A 27,898-nucleotide genomic window follows, 5' to 3' on the forward strand; every position below is an offset into this window, starting at 1 on the left:
GTAAAGCACTTTGAGCTGCATTTCATGTCATGAAAGGTGCTAAACAAATAAAGTTTATTATTATTATAAACTACTCAATGCTGATTCCGTCTTCTGCCTCTCTGCCTATAAACACACAAACATTTCGTCTTTTTTCTATCCTTGGTCTTTAGTCACCTGGCTTTTTATCTGTTCTTTGGTCTGTATCCATGTTCTTTCCTCTGCTCTGTGCTGCCATCCAATTTGCTTCTGTCTCATTCTTTTCTATCGATCACTCTGGCTTTCACAAACACTCTTGTACTTGGTTATTTTCACCAGTCCCGGTAATAGCTTTTGACTATGCAGTGTGCATTTTTTTATCCGTCCTATATGCAGTCTCACCAATACTTTCAATTGCAGTGCATTGTGCTATTGAAGACAGTGCTACATGCTAATAAGACATGACTAAAACTAATCAAATGCTTATTAAAGAGAGAAGAGACATAGATAATAGGGATCAAGAAGGTCAACTACAACGAACAATCATTAGATAATTTAAAGCCATCTATTGGTTTATTTCCGAGGATAGCTTGGATAGTGGATTGGGTGGAATTCCCACTGCCCCTCTCTCCATAGACTATCCCCTTTGGGACTGTGGAGTGGAGATATGCAGGATTCGGGTTAATGGAATGGAAGGCTATCTTGGGTATGAGGGGGGGGGGGGGGGCACGGGTGGTTGTGAATAAATGGGTTAATTTTTACCTTTGTTGACTTGGACGCCCATGGGTCTGCTGACTGTTTGGCTATATTCAAACTAGGACATGACGGAAAACATGCAAGCAACACCCAATCAGCCGATGGACATAACAAAACAGAAAAAAAAAAAAAAACATAAATCAATCAATAAAAAGGTTAACCAGTAGGCTTAAAAAATTATAATAATCCAGAAAACAGATGATGGGTGAGAGGCTCACAAGAAAACAAACACAAATGATATACATAAGTTGATACTTAACACCAAGCGGGGCCTAGCATGGAACCCAGAGGAGAGTGAGTGGATACCAGAACATGACTACGGTGTACGAGTTGTCCGTGGGTTTTGGGTCAGCGAGTTGGAACTCAACTCAAACCTCTCCACTTAAAAGTCTTTCGATACTTCATTATACTATACCATTCATGTAGGGATAGAATCCAGAGTGCCTATTCAGCATTGGAGGATTATAAGGGCACAAAAAATAGATGGTAATTGGTTATAGCAGTCTTTAGCACCACTTACCCCTTACCCGGGAAAGAATTTATGTCACAAGTAATAAGGCCTTCAAAGCGCCAAATCCAGTGAATGTCAGGCAAATAAATTCCATTAGTGCAACATATTGCAAACAAACGAGCAATCAGGACACACACTCGGCTTGCTGCAGCCAAGCCCTGTGCAGAGCTACAATCTCAAGCTGGTGCTCACATCTTGAAATAGTTCCGGCTATAGCGCTCGGCCCCTTTCACCTCCCCTTAATTGGCCCAAGGACACTAAACGAGCTAAATTAGCATTGTGCCTCTCGGTGCGCGAAGCTAGCGTTAGCCTTGTTCCGCCTGGGCTAACCGACTCCTCATTAGGAGCCACTGATGGAACCGGGGAGAGAGCCGGCTAGCGCGCGGTATAACGCCACGCCACACCGGTCCGCGGTTTTCATGGGCAATTTGCGTGGAAGGAAGAAAACAGTTGATGAGTTTATGCTCAGCAAGGAGAAGGGGGGCAGGGAAATAATTAAAAACAAGCTAATGAGAGGAATTAATTATTCAATTAATGCTTCAGTCGTGTCACTGAGGACTGAGTTTAGAGGAAGAGATGAGGAAATGAAGGAGACAGACAGAAAAATGTCAGGCCGGGAGGACGATTAGAGGAGAGAATGAGATAGGAAAGGAGAAGAGGGGAGGTGAATGGAGTACTTGCTTTTATTGCTGAAATGTGAAATTGGAGCCCCTTAGCTTAATGCCAGCAAATTGACTACCAGACCTCGGGGTTTGCAAGTGCAGTCAAATTGCCCCCGCTAAATCAATAACAAAGGGCCTTTGTCATTTAAAATTGTACATCTTCACTTTACACCAGGCATCCTCAAAGCATGCACATTACCTAGCCAAATTCCCATTCAATGGCTTAACAACAGGGCGGTAATTTCAATGACAACCACTAATCTTAGCTGTGAATACATGAGAGCACCCTCAGGCCTCTTTCACATTAATACGTTTTCATTTCAAAATGGCATATTAAAACAAAAACAATCTCGGTCCACACGAGCGTTTTAGCAGTTTCAGAAATAATCTCTGTCCATAAGTAGATGCCTGAAAGCAAAAATCACATGACCATTGACTTGGTACGTGCACGTACTAGTGGTTAGTTGCAGAAAATACTAGGGAGGAAGGCATTTTGTGGAAAATTGTAGTTCAATTATGCATTATAAAATGCAGAATTTGCATAGCGCTTGCAATCTGTTATCCATGTTGAATTAAAAACTGGTAGATACTAATGTCTTTGGTTTCTTCCAATGGTGTAAAGTAACTAAGTACACATACTCAAACTGTACTTAAGTAACATTTTGAGGTACATTTACTTTCTTTATCCTTAAGTATCTACAAGCTCACAGTGCGTCGCGATGCGTCACATTGTGAGCTTGTAGATCTGCTATTTTCAAAAGCTTTTTATACATTTGAAAACTTGTAAAATGGGACATTCTGCATAATTAGTACTTTCTACTTTTGTACTTTAAGTACATTTTGATACCAATACTTTTGTTCTTTTACTCAAGTAAATGTTGAATTCCGAACTTTTACTTGTAAGAGTATTTCTACATTGCAGTACTGATACTTTTTTTTTACTTGAGTAAAAAATGTGAGTACTTTTTCCACCACTGGTTTCTTCCAGGAAAGGGTCATGTGATAGGGACGTGATGAACCAGAGAAGGACACGTCATGGCCGATAAGACCCAATCAAGAATGTGGGTTTTCAGTCTCCATTTCCGCCCACCCAGGTTAAAACTTCGACTAAAACGGGTCAGCAGTATTTTCGAATGTCTCAGTTTTAGGGGTTCAAAACAATTGTAGTGTGGACACTAGGCGTAAACAGAGCAAAAGTTAAGCATTTTAAAATGAAAACGTATTAGCGTGGATGTAGGCTCAGTAGTCAGTATTGCCTCCATTGTTATGGGGCAGACTAATGTAGAAATCAGGGCATGATTGAATATGATGAATACATTTACTTATGGACCGGCCCTGGGGTTCCATCCTTTGTATTATAATAATAATAATAATAACGGCAATAATAATAATAGTAATAATATACTTGCTGTCTCTCTGATCAACCATGGGTAAAATCACAACAAATGAGTCATTTGTCTTGCTCTCTGATCCACTTTCAAGCATGCTTCATTTAATCAACAATTCAGCAGACAACTGGACAAAATCACATTCCGTTTGAGAGCTGAAATATGCATTGGCTATGGCAGTGCGCGCGCACGCACACACCCACACACGCACACACACACACACACACACACACACACACACACACACACACACACACACACACAGAAGCACAACTTAGCACAACTTGGCACATGAAGTATCAAAACTACCTATTGCATCATTGGGTGCTGCGGGCAAACTTGTGCATTCACCTTCTGAACCATACGGGGAATTGCACTAAATAAAGTAAAGACATGATCACCCCAGGGTGACGGAGACAAAGACAGAGGAGGAGGCCATTCAGAATCTAAACATCAGCGCAGTGCGTACTGCAGCAGGCAGACAGGTTTGTCTTTCTGCCTGAGCGAGCCCACGCCGGCTTCATTTGTACACTGTCTTCCATTATGGGGCAGCAGATTTAATATGGGCCCCATCCATTTGCAGCCATGTGTGCCCTGCCACAGTGAGTCCCATTCAGGCAAGCACTGAGTCATCACTTCGAGGTGAACTGCCAGCCCAGACGGAGAGCAATGCACGGCCACTGGCGGAAACGCTGTGAGCTCTGGCCACTACAAAGACCCAAGTGGGCAACGGAGAGAGACAGCTGCTGACAGCGTAGACGGATTGGAGGGCACGAATGACTGAATGGAGGAGAGAAATGGAAGTGCTTGAGAGCGAATCAAGTGCGTAAACAACTGAGAAATAGATAAAGCGATAGAACAGGGAGAGAGAGAGGGAGAAATTGAGATAAAAAAGAATTATGGAAGTGATTGAGGAGGGCGGAGTCCGAGGTTGTACATGTCAGGGAAAGCCTAACACCAATCTAAGACCACCGCACGTATCAGACAGAAATTGGAAACGATGTGAAAGTCGATTTTGTGTGTATGTGTGTGTGTTGTGTCTGACATTTTCCGATATCCACTCATCTCCTCCGTGACTGACACAAAGATCCTACCTTTCCAGAGAAGCAACAGTTCAACTCTTTTCCTGACCCCCATAATCCTTTGAGGCAGCTCCCCCACCACCAATGCCCCGATGAGAGTATCTCTCTGCACCCGCACAGAGTGCATTGTGTTTAGTCCTTTTAAGTGCCAGCTTTTTAATGAGCTGTTTTATGAACTGAGTATAATGGTTTATGAGGTGATTATAAACCTGTTTGGATGGGTCATTGTTTTTAATAGAGTGATTTAGAACTTGTTTTTTATCGTACGGTTTTAAGGTCATATTTAGTTCAGGCACTGAAATGGACACACTGTCACAGAGCTGAAATGGGTGCTAAAAGTAAACCACGACACAAACGCAAACAAAAGCCCAAACTCCACATGTCTTACTATATAGGAGACACCCAGTCCTGTATCAACCCACCACACAATCCCATGAATAGGGAAATGTTAGATATCAGAAGAGAGTCCCAGTTTAATTTACTAGGATTTGAGAATAAGCTGAAGTTCCCAAATTAATTTGTATGGGATTTGACTGAGGACAGGGTAGCATAATGGGATATATGCTACTAACACTAAGGGGTTAATCTACTCATTTGGCTTTGCAAAATTCACATTCACATTCTGTGATTGATGAACCACATGGGATATGGTAATAGTTTGCCAGTATGTACAGTATGTTATGTGTCATAGATTTATTTTGGTCTCAAAATATATAGTCCAACTGCTAAGGGTAGCATCGCGCTTATCATTAGCTCCAAGCATCATGGATCCATGCAAAGGTACACAGTATATTTTTACCATACCAATGTCCACAATACATCCCAAGAGCAGTATTAAAGAAAATAGATCACTTTCAATTGAATTGGACCGTGACAACTATATGACAAGTTAAAGACTTTAAACGTATTTCATATCATATCACATTGAGTCAAATACTGTCAAAAGTCAGAAAAATATTGTGGTATGATTATTCGCCCTACTACAGATACATACAGAGGCAGACTACGAGGTAATCCTGGGGCACATCAATCCTAATTTTATGGAAATTTAAAAGGGTCTTTATACGGTTTATGGGGTTTAGCATGCTTACTTTGACTTTCTTTGTAAACGTGAGCTAGCGATGGCTCTGTGTTTTGTCTCGGTGGAGGGCGAGGTGGGACCTGCGGGGTGCGAACACCGGCCGTGATCGTTAGAGGTGGGTGACAGGTTCAAGGCGTTATGGATGTAGGTTTAAATGGGAGTCAGGCACTTTTTGAGGGAAGGGGGGGGGGAGCCCTGCAAATAGCAGTAGAGGGCTATTGTTTGTTTTTTTTGGTAGCTGCTCGAGGTAAATGATCACTTGGTGCTGCGAACATTTTACTTAGTGATAGGTCATTTTGGCTGCATGACGTTAAGAATATCAATCTTCATCTAAACTCACAATGCCGCGTGGCTTAAGGAAAGAAGATGGACCTTCGCACCTCGTCTGTCATACGGGAGGAAGGAGATTTGTAAGGAAGGTTGTTAAAAGTTATTACAGGGCATTAATATAATTACTCCGGCAGTAATTATGATCCCCTGAACTGAGCTCATCAGTTTGACAAAGACAGGACAACCCGCTGAGGTTCACTGTAAAATCCTCAGTGTTCCTTTCACTCTGAAAGGGTACAAATGTAAGTAACATTTGCACCCTCTCAAAGTTGACTGTGTAGCACACATATACACAGCGACACAGACATGAAACCATCGTGGACAGGGACGTACAGTAGGGCCACACACTTTATAGACATGTACATGCATACCAAACATACTCATGCATGCACACAAAACACACGCACGCACGCGTGTGACTCTCATCTCCATAATTGCTGTATAGTCAGCAGTTCAGTGTCTGGGATGACTCTCGAAAGTGAGATGTTGACAGCAGACGAGCCGAACTCAAGCTGGGGCCTGTCAAAGGCCTGACACTAATAGCATTATCAGTATAATTATTCACTAGAGTCTACTCACTTTTAGCATAATGGATTCAGGGGAGCGAGCCATTAGGTGCTGCCCTTTATGAATGTATCCAGCTTGTCCTACTGTACAGGCGTCCTGTCTCTCCGAGTGTGTGTGTGTGTGTGTGTTTAATCTCCAATTTGCCTCCTTTATGATCACAGTACAGGTGTATAAAGCAGGTGTTCCCTTACTGTTCTGAGCACATTTACTGAGGCACAAAAATGTAATTTAAAATGTAGTTGGTATCAAATGCTGGGCAGCACGGCCAACGTCTATTTTAACTTGAGAATGTCTTTCTTTCTTTGCCAATGCTCTCAACTGCTTGAATAAAAGTAATTCATTTGTATTTGACCTTCAGATTCTTTGCATTAATCTAAAAGCAACCCCTGAGCTCGCTCCGAGGCACATTTGTGTGCTGTGGCACGGCCCGTCGAGGATGGCTGCCTCTAATATATGGCACGTGCCTCGCCGGCGGTCCGCCATTTCTCTCTGCTTCGAGAAAACAGAGATGAATGAATGGGGGAGTTGGGCAAAGCTCCTGGAAATCTTTAGCAAGAAATTTAGCAAATGAAGAGTGAAGAGAAAGGCTATACCAGCCTGGCATAGGGGGTGGCAATGAATGTGTGAGTGTGTATAAGCGTGTTTGTGTGTTACGACGAGTTGTGAGCTTGTACTGTAGCTATTTTAGATTGTCTTTATTTCATTGGTTATAACAAATAAAGTTCAGCTTGTTTATTTTTCATCAAAAAAGTTATGTGTTCATATGTATTACATCGTTTTGCTTATAAGTTAAACGTTCTCAAATAGAAACTTGAATCAAATCAACGTTTTTGTAATTGATTAGAAAATGTTGCACTCTTTGACATCAGCGGTCTAGAACTCGGCTCGACTCGCCAGGATCCGCAATGGACCCAAAAATCTGGCATCAGTCGGGCTCCAGTCATGGGGAATATTGCCGCTGTAAGGTGGAAACCTTGTATGTCCATAACAGTTACTTTTCAGGAAATGGAAAAAATAACCTGTGTTCCAATAGGATCCAATGACGTTATTATTTAGTCACAGTGTCTTGTTAAAGGTATACTAGCTAAGATCGCAGATCTGTGTGTGTACACACACTCCCCCCTCCTCCTCTCTGACAGGTATCAAAGTGTCTTAGATACATTAATTGATTAGAGAGAGCACTAACGAGCACAGAACAGTGTTTGACAGTTTTATGGCCCAATCAATCAACTCAGTGCACAACCCCCTCTGAAGTTCAAAGGGATCAATTACGAGCTTCGGCCAAGCTCCCAGGCCATGACGTGGCAAGTTGTGAGCTTGTAGATCAGCTATTTTCTCTACTTTTGTGCGACACTCTTGTGCGACGAATAATGTACAAAAAAAAAACAAAAAAAGTTGAAATATGGACATACAAGGTTTCTGCTCGACAGCAACAATATGAGATATGTCAGGCTGGCCTGTCCTCTTGTGTTGGCAGTGTAAATTAGGTGTGAACCAGTGTGCTGCTGATGCCAGGGGAAAGGCTGACTAACTCATCACGGCTCCATGCACTGCGGGTCCGAAAGATGAGGTGTGCACGAGCGCGCGACCGCACGTGCACACATTTCAATCTTAATGAAATCAGCCCTCTGAAGGTCAGTGCCGAGCGAGCGGGGACACTTTCGTTGGTTGCTAATGGTGCATTAATGATTCATAGAAGCTCCGTTTCAATAATCGCGGGCGGGCGGGCGGGCGGGCACGCGCACACACACACGCACACACACACACACACACACACACACACACACACACACACACACACACAAGACCAAAACATGTATCAAAACAAACATAATACAAAAAAACAACAGATCTAGACAAAGCATACAGATGGAAACATGTTGATTATGCCACAGCTACAGCGTGATAAAAGTCATTTTGTAAGTCGAGGGCGAGAATTAAGGTTAGGAGGCCTAAATTAAAGAATTTCCAAATTCATTAACCAGGCATGATTGATTAGCCATCAAGTGAAAGCTCTTGTGACCAATTGTTTGCGACAGGTACTTAATAAGGCACCAGCCAAGATAAGGGCACTGAGTGAATTCTGGGCAATTACAGGATGCATTCAAGAGATCTAAGAAAAGCTGAAATGTGAATATGTTCATAAGGGTTATATTTATGAGGTAGTTATTGCCGTTTTGTCCACAGTGAATTGATCAAACCACAAGTGAAAACACATAAATTTGCAAAAGCACTTGAGTTCCCTTGTCAGGGCAAACAATGATTTCACATTCCCTCGCCCGTTAATTTAGCTGAATTATGAATAGAAGGGCATTCAAATATAACCTGTTTGGCAAATGACTTTTGCTCATAATTATGATGAATGTAAAGACCTGCAACGCATTCAGACAGTGTTATTGTGGTGTTGAGACCAGGCAGTGATTAGCACACACAGTACCATCCTTTTGTTCTGTGCAGGGGTCAGTGCTTTTCATTGGCAGTTCTTTAGGGCTGCGGGGGGGGTGGGGGGGTGGGGGGGGGGGGGGTAGGGGGTACAGGGACTTGGGGGTGGGTGGATTATGTTAACGTGGGTGGGGTGGGTGGGTGGGGGGGAGGTGCAGGGGTGCAACAAATTGATTTAATCAATAATACAATAAATAATCGATTTGAATAAAATCATCGATTTTCTAAAATACAAAGAATTTTAGATCTACAAGCTCACAACGCATCGTGTTGTGAGCTTTTAGATCAGCTATTTTTGCCTTTTAAAAAATACGGTTTCTGTGGTTAATCAGACTAATCAATTTAGTCATTTACAAAAAAATATATTCAAATCTTTTTCACGTCGATTTGTTGATCTATATAATGATTATTTAAAGAACGCCCTTTAAGATTGTTTCATGAATTCAAAAACTAATCGCTAGAATAATCCCTGATAAAATGAGCGATAGTTGCAGCCCTAGTCTAGGGGGTTTGCGTGGATGCAGGGGGTTCCCAAACTGTACACCTCGGGCGAGGGTCTTACCTTGAATGTGGACATGGCTGGGTCCCTGCTATACCTGTCTATGGTGTGGAACTTGGAGGAGTGGTTGAGCTCATGGTACAGCTCAGAATGTCTTTTGCGAGTGTGCATCACTTTCTGGAAGGGAAAGGAAGGGACAGGACAAAAAATGAACAGAATAGAAACCCCCCAAAAAAAGGTAAAGGGGGGGGGGGCGGGGGGCAGGGGGCAATAGGGGCAGCAAGGTGTGTGGAATGGGGGAGAGGCCAAGGGGAACTGCAGCGATGCCAGCCATGAAGGGGAGGTTAGATGGGAAGGGCGACAGCGCGATCGATAGCTGGCTTGGGCTCATAAATTATCCACTTCCTCAGCCTTTGGGAATTTGGCAACTTTGAGTCCTGTGGCGGGGTAAATTTAGCGAGAATTTGGTGAAAGCTGCTAACAGGGTTTGCCCAGCAGTTGCAAGCCAGTGATCTCAGTGAGGCAGAAAAAAAACTAAACAAAACTGGGAATTTAACTATTGTGTTGCATTAGTACAAGCGAGCGCACACTCCATTAAACTGCCTTCTGCATGTTCTGAATGTCATTGTGGGAGGCAGCTCGTCCCGCTCTTTGCAGTGGAAGTCTCTGACAGCAAACTGCATTTGTCACTGCCATGGCTGCTGTCTCTCGGCACTAATGGCCAGTGCTTTAGCTGCTCGGCAGCGGCTAATCGTCAAAGCAGCTTGCTAGGTTGAAAGCGACATGAGGGCCAGATGCCAGCGCTCAAAGACTCACCGGCAGGACTGGCGCTTAGCACCGGCTCCAATTACTTCAGAGTGGGCACTCTCATCTCTTTGGTCTGCCTTTCACACACTGTATTATTTCGTTATTTTATTTTTTTGTCTGCCTTATTCTCCTTGGAGTGTTATTATCTGTTACAGACTGTTAGTCTTAACATTTTTATTTTATTTTGTGCTTTTCTTCTTTTTTCCCCCGATAAAGATGCATGTGCGTCGGGACAAGTGAAACCTCCATTCGTTAAAAGTCATGCAGCAGCGCAACTACCAACTTTAGATTTGACCAAAGAAAAGATTCAATTGGAAGATAAGCCATCATCAGAGTTAGTAGCTCAAAACACACACGCACACACAGGCACACACACGCACAGTACCAAAGTGGAAACTGAATGTCAAATCTTCACAATAACTGAAACCCAATAGTCATCAATGCAAGCAATGCAAAGGGCAGTGTTTGGTCGTGTATGATTTGTAAAAAGGAGTATTGCTCAAGACTGGACATTCATAGGATATCCAGGTCATTCTATGGAGAACAGGCCTAACACAAACACACACACACACACATGTACAACCTACAGCATGTTGCTCCAACACACTTACAGTACAACCAGCCAACCAAATCAAAATAGCCACAACATCATCAACTCATAGTCAAGTTACTATCACTTATTCAGACTGAGTAATCTACTTAGCTGTTTCTTCAACTAGCACCCCAGGGACCCCCCCCACTGTTCATGTCCACAGTTGAGATACCCATAATGCACCTGTGCTCTGAAAACCTTCCGGTTTTGTCATTCGCAAAACAGTGGCATGACATTATTTGATTCTAATCTATTGTACTGGGATAAAATAAAGCCGTTAGTTAAAACGATTTACAACCTGGCGTCCCTATGTTTGGGCATGTCATTATAGGCGAAAAGTATTTTGACAATAAGACGATAAGAAATGGTCAAGAATTGCCAAAATAACAACAACAAAAAAAAGTTCTACGTCGACGACAACGTCCGAATAAGGTTTCAGTGGTTAAATAGGGTGAAATCTTAATCTGTCCAGGACAGGGTTTTAAAAGTTTTCTGTTGAAGAAACAGCATAGCCTACTACTGCCAAAGTGCATGGGCCGCAACAAGTCTGTGTTCTAAGTGCAGGGTGGACAGGTGCGAGGGGGTGAGAGGGGTTGCGCGATGCCACTACTACTGCCTCCTCTACGTGTTACTCAGTCCTGGCGGAAGCAAACGCAAGCGAAGGACGGGCTGATGGAAAGAATGAGGCGCGGGATCTTACCTCAAAGTCCAGCTCAGAGTACCGTACTCTTTTCCTCTGGAGGAGGAGGGGGCAGGGGGAGAGAACACAGCATCAATGACCACGCATCAACCACCAACACACACACACACAGGCCTACAACCCACAATCATACTCGGTGTGCGTTTCTCGATCTCTCTTTGTGCAAAAAGAAAGAGGCAGGGGGTAGGGGTGGGGGGTGTGTGGGATGATTGAGACATTCTCGCAAATGCTGATGCCAAAAAGGAAAAACTTCAGTCTGTTTTTTAATGTAACGGGATTGCTGAAGTGGAATAAGCCAAAATTAGAGTGGAGTAATAATTTCCCGGTTCACATACACTGTGCTCTCAAATATATACATCATTTCCTGTGAAGTTTTTTGGAGACTTCAAAAAAAGAAGCAAGAAAAAGACATTCCATTAAAATCAACAAGGATAGAGCAAAACCGAACACCGAGGAGCATTTGGAATGTAGGGCTTCCTTTCAGACTTACATCTATAGCAGTATCTGTGGATATACTATAGTGGCCATTCTAACATCTATAGACACATTTCAACCAGGCCTTGGCTTTCCTCAATTCTCGTTTTCTATTTATTTTATTTACTGCTGCTTATCCATTTCTATATTTTAATTTGGCTGGGGACCCCATGGATCCCCCTCAAGGACCCCTGGGGGTCGCCGGAGCCCAATTTGAGAACCACCGTTCTGACTCTTCCTTCCTATATTTCACTTGGGCAATGTTTTTGATTAATTTGTCTTTTCTTGTTCCATAAAAATGTTCTTGTTTTCGGTTTCGTATTGACTTGCACAGCACTTTGGTCGACCACAGTCATTTTAAATGTGCTTTATAATGAATACAATTTGAGTTGAGGCCCTTGTAACTGCAAATGTAGAGGCAACTTTACATTTCACCAGTGTTTCTTGTTGCTGCAATGTATCCAAAAACTGTACTCTCTTATACTTATATAACACTAAAGAAGCTTTCATCTTCAATTAACACAACATTGTGAGACTGTTTAGAGTTTTTCTAAAGCTTTGTACAGTACATAGTCCAAACACATGTAGCAGTTGATGCGATGTGATGGCAGTAAAGGTTTTAAAAGGTAAAGAGCTAAAACGACAGATGGCGAACTGATGTTTTCTTTTACTTCAGATGTTGATGTGAAGCTGTCTTATTTAATTTATTGTCTTGTCTACCCGTTAACTCTGCATAAAGGACGGCAAGTCATCACATTCCTTCTTACCACAGTGAAGCCTTACCTGAGAAGGGAAAAATCCATGATTGAGTTTTGTTTAGCCCATGAAACACATGAAACATTCATACACATAGTAGCGTATGACATGTGGAGGACACTCATGACACTTGTCATGACCTCAGTCACATACACATTTTATAAGGTAAAAATGTAGTAGCATGACGTTTACTGGTCTAAGGCAGTGGTTCTCAACCAGTGGTCTGGGGACCACCAGTGGTCCTTGGGGAGGTTCCAGGGGGTCCCCGTCAAAATGTGTTAATATAGCGTCACAATCATTTTAACCACTTCTTTTATACTTTGGCTCTTCAAAATAGCAGATCTACAAGCTCATAGCGTGTCACTTCGTGCCACACTATGAGCTTGTAGATCCGCTATTTTTTTCTTGAACATAAGTGAACGTTTTTTAACACAATAAATCTTTGCTTCTGGGGGTCCATAGCACAACATATTTTCATTTGGGGTTCTGCGACCAAATAATTTGGGGGTCCTTGACATGAAAAAGTTTGAGAACCACTGGTCTAAAGTATTGGCCTACACAACAGCATCTTCAAAGATCTCCAAGCCCACAATGCAATGCATTGTGAGCTTGTAGATTGCCTATCTTCACTATTTTTCTTTTTTTGTTTTAAAGTAATTTCGCAATAGGGGGCCGCAACCACAGGCTATGGCTGTCTGGGGTCCTTATTGGCATGGAAAGTGTAGGAACCCCTGGTCTATTTATTGTATGAAACAAAGTGAAACATTGCGAAATACTCATCGAAATGATCTGTCTTTTACTGTTCCTTCCATCTCCGTGATTCCCTTCATAATGCCTGATCATATCAGAGTATTAATAGCAGAAAAACTCTCCCGGCTTAGACATATATTTTTCAGAGGTACGCTCTGTTTAAGCACTTCCAAATCAAGCATAACGTTGCTGTCGGCAGAAAAATTGTAGATCCATTATTTCAACTTTTTACATTTGTTCTTTTTCTTTTGATAAATCAATGCTCTTTGATACTTACTCATATGACAGCGGAGCGCAAAAGCAAAAATAGAAGATCTACAAGCTGATTCTTGAACACAGGTTTCTTTTTTTTCCATTTCCTGAAAAGTAACGTTTTTGGACATACTCCACCTACGATATATTTTTCAGAGGTACGCTTTGTTAAGCACATCCAAATCAAGCGCATTCAGGCCTAAATGACCGTGCTTGGTTAATTATACACAACAGGGTTCCACCGGGGGAAGTTTTTGATATTCACGGTGCACTTGTAGATTTTATGATCCAGACATTTTAACGACTTGTCCTCAACGTCCTCAGCCCTAAATGAAACATCTGCACTTTTTCTGTGGAAGTATGTCATTCTCATTTCCTTAATCAACTTTGTGAGTCAGCGAGAGGCCATTTGGGGGAAAGAACCACATGCAGACAGCATCTGTGTGAGTGTGTGTGTGTGTGTGTGTGTGTGTGTGTGTGTGTGTGTGTGTGTGTGTGTGTGTGTGTGTCTGTGTGCATGCTCTGTGTGTGTCCCTGTGCAGTGTGCATGCATTGTGCATGTGTCTGGTTGTGTGTGTGTGCAAGGCGTGCATGTTAGAGGGAGTAGTGAGTATAGTGTAATTAAGGTGGGTTAAAAAACATTTGCCAGGGGGTATTTCCTCTGATCCTGTACATCTCAGTCCATCTGTTGTGCCACCTTGCAGAGCTTGGGGGTGATGCACGAGTGCACGCGCAGTCGCGCACACGCACACACGCACACACACACACACACACACACACACACACACACACGCACGCGCACACCCACAGAGTAATCTGACCTGCAGATACGTACCACTGTGAAAATAACTATCATTTCCTAAATCATTGTGTCAGTGAGCAAGTACCACTTAACTGAACATAACATTGCTGGTGCCAGCCTATCTCCATTGTTTCCATTATAATGTCACATTTGTTCTGAGGCAAACAACGGCATGCTTTTACCGTAGTAGTGTTTAGACCTGCTTGAAGGCTGACATTTATTGTTTGTGTGTCTGTGTGGGCAGTGCCAACAGAGAGAGAGACTCTACAGTTCCTCCCACAGCGATTCTTGTCCAGCTAGTTTACTCCCATCCTTCCTGTTCTCCCCTTTTCCCTTCCCTGCATCAACCGCCCTCCATGAAATCTCTCCCCCCAAGCACCTCTTTTAATTTCGCTGATGTATAACTATGCAAGAGGAATTAAAACACAATGAAAACCAGACGGTAATGTCAGATTAATAACGTCAGCACTATGCCCTTTCAAACCATCATTAGCATGCAATGTATGGCTATGTCGTGTTTGCAAGGTAAGCGCATGCACAGCATTGTTTTTTATCATAACGCTACTCGGATTTGGAGGGTAAGGCGCAAGTGCCAGGTTTGATTAGACTTGGTTTCGAAGAAATTAGCAACCTTCTATTTATTATCTATTAGCGTATCTAGCATCCAAAGGTCACTGTAATTATTTGATATAAAAAATCTATATTGACTGACATAGCAAATACATTTGAATACAATGAGACTAAAATGTGTCTAGTTTTTCTTTTCAACTGAAACTAGACTAAACACCTAATAATAGTCATGTGACACCCCCGCACACATCGCTCAGACTGAGATACACAGGACCACTGAAACCAGAAGCCTCCTGCCTCCATCCATGCCTCCGTGTCCCGAGATACCCACCTCCAGGGATCCTGCTGAGAGGCTGGTGTTGGCGTTGGTGGTGGTGCTGCCCAGGTTGCGCGGCAGGGTCCTGGTTCTCTCCGCCGTGCTCCCCCCCGTCAGGATCTGCCGCATCGACGGCCTCTGGCCGGGCTTCAGCTGCAACGAGTGCCCGTGGGCGTGCACGTGGCCGCCGTGAGTGTGCACGAGGCCGCCCTGCCCCATCATGTGGCCGTGCCCATGGGGCATGGTCTTGATGGTCCCGTAGGAGCGGTTGAGGTTCATGGCGATGCCGAGGTCGCCCACACCGGGCGGCACAAAGTCGGCCGGGTAGGCCTCGCTCTCGGCCGGGTGCAGGGTCAGCGGGGAGGGGGGAGGCGGAAAGGGCGGGTCGTCCACCGCGATGTTGAGGGGCTTGTCCTCGCACCCTAGTCCCAGGCACCCCCCTTGGGAGGTGGGCGTCGGGGGCTTGAGGCTGACCGTCCTACGGGGTAGGACCATGTAGTCCCCTTCGCACCCCGCTCCACTGCCTCCCCCGCTCCCCGTGCTCCCGTCCTGGGACGAGTTGGAGGCGGGGGACGGCCGCGCCCAGCCCAGGCCGCTCTCGGTGCACAGGTAGACGGGCGCCCCGCCGCGCTGCTGCCCCTGCTGCCTCTGCTGGTCCACGTTCACGTCCTTCTTCAGGGGCGTGTCGCTCAGCTCGTTGAGGCCTCCCAGTGGCGGAACCTGATGGAGAAAAAAAAATACAAGATCAAAGCATCTGCAGCCTGGATGTACGCCTCCGAGTTTATTTCTGATCAGAAGGAGAGTTAAGCACTGCCAGTTAAGCTGTCTAAGCTGGCCCAGTGCCCAATGCATCTCTAGACCCACATGGGCCTTTACTAGAGCTTGCATCAAATCCCACCAGAGCTATCTATCTCTACCTGTGTATCCCCCTCTCTGTAATCTGTTGCAATACATTAGATATGTCTGAGAGGTAATCCTCTGAAGGCAAAACTGCAATGTGTTTTGAATTGGCAAAAACTAATTTGTGCCACAGCTCATACACATAGCCCCTACATACCTACTATACCAACCTACCCTACTTATCTACGGTATGTACCATCCCAACCAACCAACTGTACCTACCTACCTACACACCCACCCACCCACCTACCTACACACCCACCCACCGACCCACATACCTATATATGAGGATTTACAACGAGACACACGTTGGTCACTCTGCCAGGTCAAGTGTCAAATAACTTGGAATAAAAGATTAACTAAGGACTCTGACTTCTAATGACACTGTAGGGTATGGTTATTGTACTGTTTGCACTGTTGACACTGACACTTTATTTTGTTTTGGGGTGGGATACTGTGAGGAGTGAGGACACTGTAACCTGGTGCTGTTGTTGTTTTTCTGCATAGAGTACAATGTTATTGATGGTGCTTCTTACTGTTTTATTTACCTTTGTATTGCTGTATCTGACTTTACTTACTTTACTGTAGTTTGTAACTATTAATTCCTGTGTAGCCTCTGGGCGACTGAAATTCCCCCGGTGGGATCTATCTATCCATAGTGACAATATGTACTTTGGTTTTACTCTGCGACTGACTGATGCTCCTTCGGGTGATAAATAACTTCAGCTTTAAGTTATCTGGAGCCAATGTACCTGTACAATAAGGTTGGGAGGGGGGATGTTCCCGGGGAGGGCGCTGAAGTTGAGTCCCCCCTCCTGGTGGGCGGACAACTTGGGGTCGTCCTCATCGTCAAGGGAGATGCGGGACAGGGTGCCGGTGATGGTGGCTGGGTTGCAGGTGTTGACCTCCTTGAAAATAACTGGAAGTGGGTAAGGGGGGGGGGTCGGTGGAGAGAGAGAGAGAGAGAGAGAGAGAGAGAGAGAGAGAGAGAGAGAGAGAGAGAGAGAGAGAGAGAGAGAGAGAGAGCAGGGAGGGAGAGAGGTATGACGCACGTAGGAGCGAGGTAAAGTTTTGGGAGATTAGCGAGGGCAAAAGCAAAGGGGGAAGTTAATGAGTGAGGATGAAGTTAAAGCATAATAGAAAGGTCATGAGAGAAGAGAAAATCGGCTCGAGGGAGGGAGGGGGAGAGAGAGAGAGAGAGAGAGAGAGAGAGAGAGAGAGACAGAGAGAGAGAGAGAAAGAGAGAGAGAGAGAGAGAGAGAGAGGTCCAAGAAGCAAGGCAAGAAGTAATATGGAGGAGGCAAAATGAGATGGGGAGAGCAGGGAGACAGATGGTTATGGAGGAGGACAAAGAGGGTGGGAAAAAAGAATAGTCATGCAAGGTAGAGGAAGCATCAAGAGACAGGATCAGCGTATTAAGCAGAGATGATTAACATAAAAAAGAAGGAATTCATGATTAATGCATAGGAAGGAATTTGACAGGGTATAAAATTATAATGCCAAAAAAGAAGACAACCAAACAGATAAATGTGGGTAAGGAAAAAGGAGATAGAGAGAAATGCAGTCATAAAAGCAAAAGTGAGTTCCCTTATAATATAGACAAACATCTGTGGAACTAGTACAGTCAACATAATCCTTGCAACACACCCATGAATAAATGCAATATATATCTCATTGATTGGGTTGCAGAGAAGCACCGGGGGGACGCGCGGCTATGAAATCACCCACGGGGGCTTCGATCAAGACCTAACCGTGAGCCGTGGTGATGTGGTATAGTGGCACCACCGCGAAAAAAGGAAGAGGAGAAAAAAAAAAGAGAGAGAAATAAAACAGGTTGCATCTTAACCCATTCCAACCGGGAACACATCTGTGTCATTTTAGATTTGAACTATAACCGTTATTTTATAATTGGCTGTTCAAAAATTCTGAGCTTGTAGATCTGCTATTTATTTTTTTATGTTGAACATTTGTGCAAATCTTTGAATATATATATATTTTAAGCGAAGATTTGAACTCAAATCTGTGCTTCTTGGGATCCCTGGAACAAAATATTTGACAAATGTTGGACTCCCCATCCACTACCACTGGGAGTCTTGGTTTGACTCCCGGTTGGGGTACTTTTTCAAACAACCGCGGACTACTTTTTTTTCGCCGATAAAGTATAGTTTTGGACCATGACGGAGGCGCGCCGACACAGCAGACCTTGAGGCCAAGGAGGCGCGCCCGAGCGCCCCCAGGCGCGAGTGCCCGCGCCGACCGGCCGATGGTCTGCAAGTCGACTAAGCGCCGTCCGAGTTATGTACCGATAGGCACAGAATCGTAAATGATGTTGTGGGGACTGCGTTTGCCCCTCTATGGTTTGCCCCAACTGCCACTCACTGCACTAACATAGCCCGCCAGCCCCGCCCCCTCAGGCTCGCCCCCTTGTGCTTCAACTGCATGGAATAAGGCTGTTCGCGGGTGTGTGTGTGTGCGCGTGCGCGCGCGTTTGTGCGCGTGTGCATGCGTGCGTGTGTGGTGTGGGACTCATGTCTGGCTTGCATTGCCCTCTAGCGTTGGTTCTACAGAATTGCCTGGGGGGCGGTGAAAACAAGCGCCCCTTTTCCAATTTACCTGGAATGCCAACTTACCTGTAACATATATATTCAAAGGTTTGCACACATTTTCACGATTTTTCAAAAATAGCAGATCTACAAGCTCATAGCGCGGCACTCGGTGCCGCGCTATGAGCTTGTAGATCTGCTATTTTCTGAATAGCCAAAGAAAATCTAAAAAGGACACGAGACGCGCTCCCGGATTGAACGGGTTAAGTTTCATTTCTCATTTTGGGCTTCAGATGATTTATGCAGTCTGAGATGAGTTTTATCCCTGACACTGTGACCCAAAGTCTCTCTCCATCTCTGTATCTGCTGCTGAGCCAGGGTGTTTTTTATTAGCTCTGAGAAAAAGGCACACTGTCACCGGGCACCGTCGCTTTCACATGAAAGACACCCGAATACCTTGAAGTCCACTTCACAGCTTGGTCACCGTGAAAACCCATTATATTTCCCTGCCCCTGCGAGCACATGCAGTGCGGCATCGTCGCGGTGCGGACTGGGCTGCTGGCATGCCAGTACCATACTGCATGTGTGTGTGTGTGTGTGTGTGTGTGTGTGTGTGTGTGTGTGTGTGTGTGTGTGTGTGTGTGTGTGTGCCTTGACGTCACAATGCATCACATCATGAAACTATAACGACTCCATCAAGCTTTCATGCGTGGTTCTTAAAAGGATAGCTCACCCCCAAAATGACTTTTTTTTCCTATCGATTAGTCACCCCATGGAGACGTATGGACCTGGGGTGGACATGGGGTGGTTTTTGTCACATTTCTAAGCCAATCATTTGATGACCGGCAGTGGTTCCGGTAGGAGACACAAAGAGTCTCCTTTGTGTCTCCTACAGGAACCGCTGCCTACCGGTCCGCTGGTCATCAAATACTGGCTTAGGAATGCGACAAAAATATCCATGAATTCAAGACTAATCGATAGGAAAGTTTTGGGTTTAACTATCCCTTTAAGCCTGGTTTATGTCGTACAGCGGTGTCGCATGCCGCGACAATCAACGATCTACGAGCTCACGCGTCGTCATGTCCGTAGAGTGGCTGAAAATAGCGAGATCTACAAGCTCACAACGCGCCGAGTGATTCGACGCATTGTGAGCTTGTAGATCTGTTATTTTCGGATGAGAGACACCACCGTACAACGGAGCATGAATTAGGGAAAACAAAACCAAATAAACACAGCAACAACAATAAGGGAAATTTCTCTGAAAAACGCTACTTAAGTTGACATGCTGCTAACACCCGTTAGCCTACTGTATAAACAGCTACATACATCTGCCATTAACAACCAAACTTTCAATAAGTGCATGCTGGAAATCATGCTCAATCCACCATGATTGGAGTGAGAAAAAAACCCCGGAATCCCAATAGGCTCTATGCACAGCAGCCACATTGGAAAGAAATTGGGCCTCTTCTTACTTCCTTCACAGGTGTTAGCAATGATGCTAATGAAGGCTCTGTTCCATTCTGCTACACCAGTGGGTCTCAAAATGTGGACCAGGGACCCTCATGGTTCCTTCAAGGGGTTCCAAATGGCCTCTTACGGGTGTAACTCTGAGAGTGTACAAATGGAACCAAATAAGGGTCCATTTGGTTCCATTTGTACACTCTCAGAGTTATGGGGGGTCCTTGAAATTAAAAGGTTTGAGAACCACTGGTCTACACTAAATGGAACAGAGCCTTCACTACAATCATTGGTAACACCTGTGAAGGAAGTCATTGCAGAGGCCCAATTTCTTTCCATTATGGCTGCTGTGCATAGAGAGCCAGCAACGTACTTCAGTTTCATGCAAAACAACACATTGTCAAGGTACACACTTGGCCAGTAATTGGGACTGGGCACTAATGCTTAATTTATACTCTGTCTTACAACGTGTGTCGCTTGCCGAACATAGCAGATGCAACGTGTGAGCTTGTAGATCGGTTAATTCCGGCGAGCGACACCGTCGTACAATGAGGTATAAATCGGGCGTAAAGGTGGAGTAAGTGATAATTATTTGTTCAAATAAGCATTAAATAGCTCTATATTCAGATAATAATCATTGCTATAGAGTGTTTGTTCAGTGTTCTCCCCGTCTCTCCAGCTCTTTAGTGAAGTGAAAAAATATGTTCAGGTCGAGACACTGATTTCATGGAGAGAACTCATAGAAGATAAATAAAATAAATAAAAAACAGGATAAATAAAGTGAAATTGGAAGCGATTAAACAAACAAAACAAAAATAGCAGACAAAATTGGAACTAGAATACTATAAAAGTGAAGGGTTCTCTCTCCTGATCGGATCAAATTGGTGTCCAACCTGAACATTTATTTTCTGTTGATTAAAGAGCTGGAAAACGGGTGACCAGAATATCAATATATATATTTTTTAAATAAATAAATGACTTACAGCACCTTTAGATCAAAGCATACTACTATGTGGACTGGCCGTCACTAAACACAACAACTAGCACCTTCTCTGCTTCCTACTCTGTTGGCGCTAACTGATCTGAAAGGACCGGATAGGCGTGTGACACGTTCGGCTCAACCCATCCTATCCCCTCACATCTGCATCCAACAGGCCAACAGGAGCCAATGAGCAAGGAGTTACGTATATGAGTTTAGGACTGCATGGCCCAAAGCGGAGTAGCGAAGGTCAGGTGTGTGACAAACTTACATGGGTGTCCTCTCTCTGCAGGGGTGGAGGGAAAGAGTGGCTCTGTGTTAATTTTACAAAACACATGTTGAACTCAAGACAACCATGATAAACATCTGGATTCAGAGATAACCATACTGTATGCACAGTGGTGTAAAGTAACTAAGTACAATTACTTAAGTACAATTTTGAGGTATTTGTGCTTTACTTGAGCATTTCTAATTTCCAATACTTTTACTTCTACTCCAAAACATTTCTGAACCAAATATTGTACTTTTACCGCACTACGTATATTTGAAAACTTTAGTTACTAGTTACTTTGTAGATTTTGATTATCATTACAAACATACATTAACCACTTCATTGATACTTTTACAAGTAAAACAATTTAGTACTTTTTCCACCACTGTCTATGCATGCACTCGCACACACACGGTTACTGTATGTGCATCCGCAGACAGACAGAAGCACACGCGCAAACGCACACACACACACACACACACACACACACACAAACACACTCACGCATGCACACGCACACAGATGATAGGAGGAGGCCTCACACGCTGAACACACTGAATCAGTCTCATCCAAACTCATGCCATCCAAAACACTCTTTTGATTGGGCAGATCCCGCGTGACTGACGGGGAGCCTAATAGGTCCCGCCCATCACAGAATCACATTGACATGCACAGCAGCAGAGCGGCGTTACAGCTCACTGCTTCCTCTCTGCTACTCTAATCCCATGTTTAAATGGATACGAACATAGATGAAAGGAAAGAAAAAAAGCAAGGGAGGGGTGGAGAAAGGGAGGGAGGGAGAGAGAGAGAGAGACAGACAGAGACTTACCCGTCTGACATGCCAAATCCACATCCTTCTCAAAGTCCGTCTGAGAATGAGATAGAGAGAGATGGAAAGGACATTGAGTAAGTGTGCACTCTTGTTTGTGTCACGTATGAGAGCGTGATCAAGCCTGCTTTGCGTGACTTGTCTGATAAAAGTCACACATGCAGTGGCCAGATTAGCAGCAGTAGAGGCCAGGAGAGTAATAGGATATATGTTCTTATATATATACTGTAACGGTAACACATCCAATGACCCTGATGCTCTGATTTGTCCTTTAGTCAAGAAAGGCCTCTGTTTCCATATAATCTGTTTCCATTCATTCTTATACTCTTTGTTGATAGTCTGTATACATACCTGTTCCTTATATTCTTTGTTGATATACCCACCCGTATGCTCATTTATATATTCACTAGATGGAGAATGATTCATTCACATGTTCTCAGTATATTTATTGTATAACACATTTACCGCCGGGCCCGTAGTTCTACGGGCCGTTAAATCCAACGGTTAAGCGCCGATCCCGTAGCCTACGGGCTGTGGTGCTTTTTCCTTTTTTTCGATTATTTTTTTTTTTCAATTTTCTAGGGGGACCATTTTCAGTGTAACACCACCCGATGTCGACCGGAAGTGCGATCCCGTTTTTTGTTTCCCGTCTGCCTCCATTCTAAGTCGTACACAAAAACCCCTGTAAAAGCCCCTGTAAACATGTAGTTTTTCATCCTCGCATTTCCCATGTTAACTTAAACGGTCAGAACTCAAACATGGCGGCTCCGTTTGACACGTGGTTTGGACTGGTACACGCAGGGAGATGTCGCCGATGTAAACAGACCGTGTGGCTCAATCTTAAGGATTTTAACAAGATCTATGGCGACGTGAAAAAAACAAAAAACAACAATAAAACGTTGGCACTGGTGAGTACATTATGAGATTAACCTCTGGCGGTCAATGTGATAATGGTACATCACTCATTCGCTCATTCAAAGATCTAGCGCAGATATCGTACCTAGGGCCATGGCAGCTCAGTATTTATCTTTATTTTGTATTATAATTGTCTTATTCTTATTTAACTTGGTTTGGTTCTTGACCATTACTCTTACATGTTTCATTCTTACTGCACTTGCTGCTACTGGTGATCAATAAAGGTTTAACTTGGGGCGCCAATATACCCGAGTGTTTAAGGCGTGTAGTCCTAGGTTCGATTCCCCAGCCTGTGTCAATCCCTGACTCTCTCTACCCATATCCTGTCAATCTTCATTGTAGACTATCAATGAAAAAGTAATATCTTAAAAAAAAGGTTTATAATAGCATATCATATCTTATGACACATTAGGAGGTCTGATATATAGGAGGAGGTCTGGTATGAACAAAGACAATTATACAGATAATGGTGGAGGGGGGAAATAACACCTGATCAGGGTCTTATTCAGGGGATCAGAGTCTATACTAGAAACATGTTTTCCCATCTTTCACGGTGAATTTGCTGCATGGAACGTGTCCCTATACTTCCAACTCTAATTAAAAACAAAGATTGCTTTCGGAATTTGAATCCGTTTCAGCATCTCGACATGCGTGACTGACATTTTACCTCTGACGGTGTAAAATTCCAGTTTGCTTCGGCAGAGCCAGCTCCGTCTAACGGAGGCATGGCAGGTATTGTGGGGATATACGCCAGGTACAAAATGCCTATTCAACAGTACTATTATCTGCTGTGTTATTCGAGGCAAAACGCCGCTGTCCCCTTGACTAAAAATTGGTCATCAGGGGGAAATCGGGCATGAAGTAAACAATAGCTTTGATGACTCAGCTTGAGTCAAAGCATCCTCATGTGAACCCACCTTGCTGAATTCATACTGCTGAAGTAATTTAACAGATAATGCAAAAAATGCGGTTTATTTGCTCTCATCAGAACTTTATATGATCATCTGTGTTCATTAGGGGTGTTTGGATTAAACCGCGTTGAGCAGAAGTTACTGTTCGGTTCTCTAAAATAGGCTTCATTTGAAGCTACAGTAGTATGCATTAATGTAACAACACTCATTGCTATGCCGGTGTGGCCCTCTCTTCTGTCATGACAGAGCCTCCCCCTGGCCTCCATGGGATACACTTACAAAAGGCTTTGTTTGGATAGTAAACCACAGATTTTTGACAGTTTGGGCACGCCACAGTGGTTGAGAAAAAGTGGGGAGGTGGTATGAAAAGCAGAAAGAGAAGGGAAAAACACTCTCAAGAGAGAAAAACCTGTACGTACGAAATTCATCTGCAGCAGAGTAAACAAGGCTTTTTTTCCTAAACGCACAAGCAAGGATATGGAGGATATCTCCCTCTCCCCTTTTTACCAACCCACAATTTATCTCCTTCAACCCACCCTTCTCTAATATTCACAAAAATATAACTTTTTAATTATGAACTGATTTTAACTGTTCAACTTTCTATCGGCACCGGAACTTGACATGTCATAATAGTATGCAGTACTGTAGCCCCACATAAAATGGCAACAAAACATATTCTACCTACAGTATACGTTATTTCTACTTTGATTTAAAGGTGCAATATGTAACCTACAGAGAAATCGGATGGATCATGTATGAGAAGTGACTGATGTCTCAATGTGTAAGTAAGTAAGCCTTGCCGAGCCCTGAGGCCCAATAGGGCAGGAGCCTATCTCCTGTTTTCCTTAGCATGAGGCAGCTTGAGGCAGCTTGATGTACAAGTACACCCCCTGGACATGACGCTAGTATGTCGCAGGGACTTACCCCAATCCGACCCTTGATGCTGAGTGCCAAGCAGGGAGGCACTGGGTCCCATTATTAGAGTCTTTGGTAAGACCCGGCCAGGGATCGAACACCGACCTCCCAGTCTCAGGGCGGACACTCTAACCACAAGGCCACTGAGCCTCAATGTGAGATCAAGATCATCGTTTTACAGATTGCACCTTCATTACCACTACGGATTCTACAGACATTCACCACAGCTATATATCTGCTCAACTACACACAGTTTGACATACTGGTTGGCTGCCGATGTGGTTGTGGACGTGGCTATGATCGCGGGCGTGGTTGGGGAAATTGTTCAGCAGGAACGGGCTATGGTTGCGCCCGAGGCTGAGAGCGTGGCCGTGGCTGTGGCTGTGGCTGTGGCTGAGGCCGTGGTTGTGGCCGTGGCTGTTGTTGTGGGGCAGAGTGAGGTAACACCCCGGGCGGCTCCCCTGCGGGCAGGGCGACTGGCGGCACACAAGCAGGCCCGGCTGTTGGTGGCAAGCCGGAGAGCACGGCGAGCCGCCATAACGCAGGGAGCCGTACTGTTGTTGGCCACAGTAGCTCACGTTTTGGCTCTTCTGATGGCATGGGAGGCAAAGTGATAGATGGAAGGAAATATGAGAAAGCAGGAGAAGAAAGATGTGAGAGAAGGGAAGAGATGACAGTCTGCTTGTAAAGTCTTTATCAAAGACGTGTTGTTCCGTCATGTTTGTTAAATATTGTTTTGTCTAAAGACTTTTTAAACATGTCTGCCTACGCACCAGACTTTCACACCTCTTTGGCAATTAAGGTGAAGAGCTCTGAGTTCTATAAACATCTATTGCTCATAAATATCACAGCTTTATATGACAAATATCAAATCTTCAATAAGTGGGCTTACATTTGCTCCTCCGCTGAGGTACCAAAATGAACAGTAGAAAAAAGAAAAAAGGAATGATAATATAATAAATAAATAAAAGAAGACGGCGTCCTCACAATTTCCCTCACAGATCGATTGCTCCAATGTTAAATCTCCTTAACCTCAGTGGTGCATTGGGGAGCCCATGGCCATTACTGTAAATGAGTCTATTGGAAGAATAAAGTGAATCGAGAGATGGGAGTTGCAGTAACTGGCGCTTTCACCGCAGCAGTGTGACCGTGGTGACATTGGCAACGGCAGTTCAAGTCTCTATGATTTATCACGCTATTAACCGCGTTTTGGAACAAAATAACCTTACGTGGGCGCACACACTTTGAATAAAGATGAGGACAGCTTAGGGTAAACAAAAGTGCTGCTGCATTGTCTGGTTTGCTGATAATGCACAGAATCTTAGCTACCATAAAAGCTTTGTTCCTTTTACCCGTCATAATTCACACACACTTTAAGGGCCTGCAGGAAGCGCAGCCAACAGCGGTTGTCAAAGTTTTGTTTTTGGAACTTGATATATTGCCAGCATTCGGAACTATTAAGTACTATGTCATTGCTCAGCGTCAACCATTTTATGGGGAGTTGGAAAGTTAATGTCACGCCAGGAGGTACAAAGATAGGCATGGGAAATGACATGGAAAATGTGGCCAGCTTGAATGAACAATAATGAAATTAAAGGAATAAAAAAAAAAAGCCAGTTATAAGTTTTAGGAGATAAGAGAATCACAAGGATTGCGATTCTTGTCATGAGGGCTGAAGTTTGGGGGGGGGGAATCCGCCCCTGGTCGCTGTTAGTTGGGGAGGTATTGCTCATGGGTTCATGAAATGGAAACGCTATTCACCATGATCTGCACCTGTCCATTCTTGCAGGAGTCCGGCGAGTTCTCGCTGTCATCTTTGCACCCGCCCATTCGACAGCGCACTGCGTCCTGCACCTGGGAGGGGGGACGGGGGGGACGGGGAGGTTGAATATAAAGGGACGTGGGGGAAGGGGAGGGAGGGTAAGAGATAAATGGAAAGGTTTAAAGATGGTTAACACATTCAATCCGGGAACGCGTCTGTGTCATTTTTAGATTTTCTTTGGCTATTCAAAAATAGCAGGTATACAAGCTATGAGCTTGTAGATCTGCTATTTTTGAAAAGACATTGTGAAAATGTGTGCAAATCTTTCTATATATATACTTTTATATACAACTAAAATCTCCGTGGACGAATACATGTAGAATGTCTTCTAAATCCCAGAAGCAAAGAATTGAGTAAAAACTATTTGCTTTAAAAAACATATATATATATATATATATATATATATATATATATTCAAAGATTTGCACAAATGTTCACAATTAATTTTTTTTCATAGCAGATCTACGAGCTCTATGCAAAATCTACAAGCTAGTACGAGCAAGTAGATCTGCTATTTTTGAATAGCCCAAAGTATTAAAAAAAGAACAATGTTTACAGGTAACCAAACTCCCCAAAACTAAACGTAGGTAGACGACACATTTTCCCGCGAACGGTAAAGACTGCTAAACCGGCAACCCCTGTGTGAAGAGAAGAGAGAACGCACACAGAGTGTCGGGCATAGAGGCACTGTCCCTCATACCGAGAAACACTTTCACCAGATTGGCTGTGACACGGCTCTATCGCAGCCCATCTTGATGGATCTCCACGTAGACTATTTCATGCAGCCAACTTGGTGTGTTTCCACTATTATGCCCCGTGTGATGGATATCTTTGTTGCCTGCTGCTGAGCTGGATCGTTTCTCAAAGTGCCGACTGTCAAATCTCATAAGACTATCACGATGTGGAGACGGAGCATTCACGCAAGAGAGCCGCACAAGAATAGAAGACAGAAAACAGTCATCTTCACACTCAGCGGGGGGCCTCGTAATCTGTGTACCGTGTGTGGTGTGTGACGTGTGTGTGTGTTTGTGTGTGTGTGTGTGAGAGAGACGTGTGTGTG

General features: G+C 44.0%; 1 protein-coding gene across 1 annotated transcript in view; it reads right to left on the reverse strand.

Annotated features, from left to right (window-relative positions):
* The window catches only part of adgrb2 (adhesion G protein-coupled receptor B2), a gene marked incomplete at its 5' end in the record, with an annotated part of 277,462 nt that overhangs the window by 6,078 nt on the left and 243,486 nt on the right, over positions 1–27,898 (reverse strand). Inside the window, 7 exons of the mRNA XM_080441985.1 lie at positions 9,340–9,453; positions 11,376–11,411; positions 15,311–16,015; positions 16,948–17,114; positions 21,447–21,461; positions 22,276–22,315; positions 26,778–26,870. Of these exons, the coding sequence (XP_080298111.1) occupies positions 9,340–9,453; positions 11,376–11,411; positions 15,311–16,015; positions 16,948–17,114; positions 21,447–21,461; positions 22,276–22,315; positions 26,778–26,870 (1,170 nt within the window). The remainder of the gene's footprint in view (positions 1–9,339; positions 9,454–11,375; positions 11,412–15,310; positions 16,016–16,947; positions 17,115–21,446; positions 21,462–22,275; positions 22,316–26,777; positions 26,871–27,898) is intronic.

The sequence above is a fragment of the Gymnoscopelus braueri genome, assembly GCF_963280865.1.
Source record: "Gymnoscopelus braueri genome assembly, chromosome: 11".
Lineage (NCBI taxonomy): Eukaryota > Metazoa > Chordata > Actinopteri > Myctophiformes > Myctophidae > Gymnoscopelus > Gymnoscopelus braueri.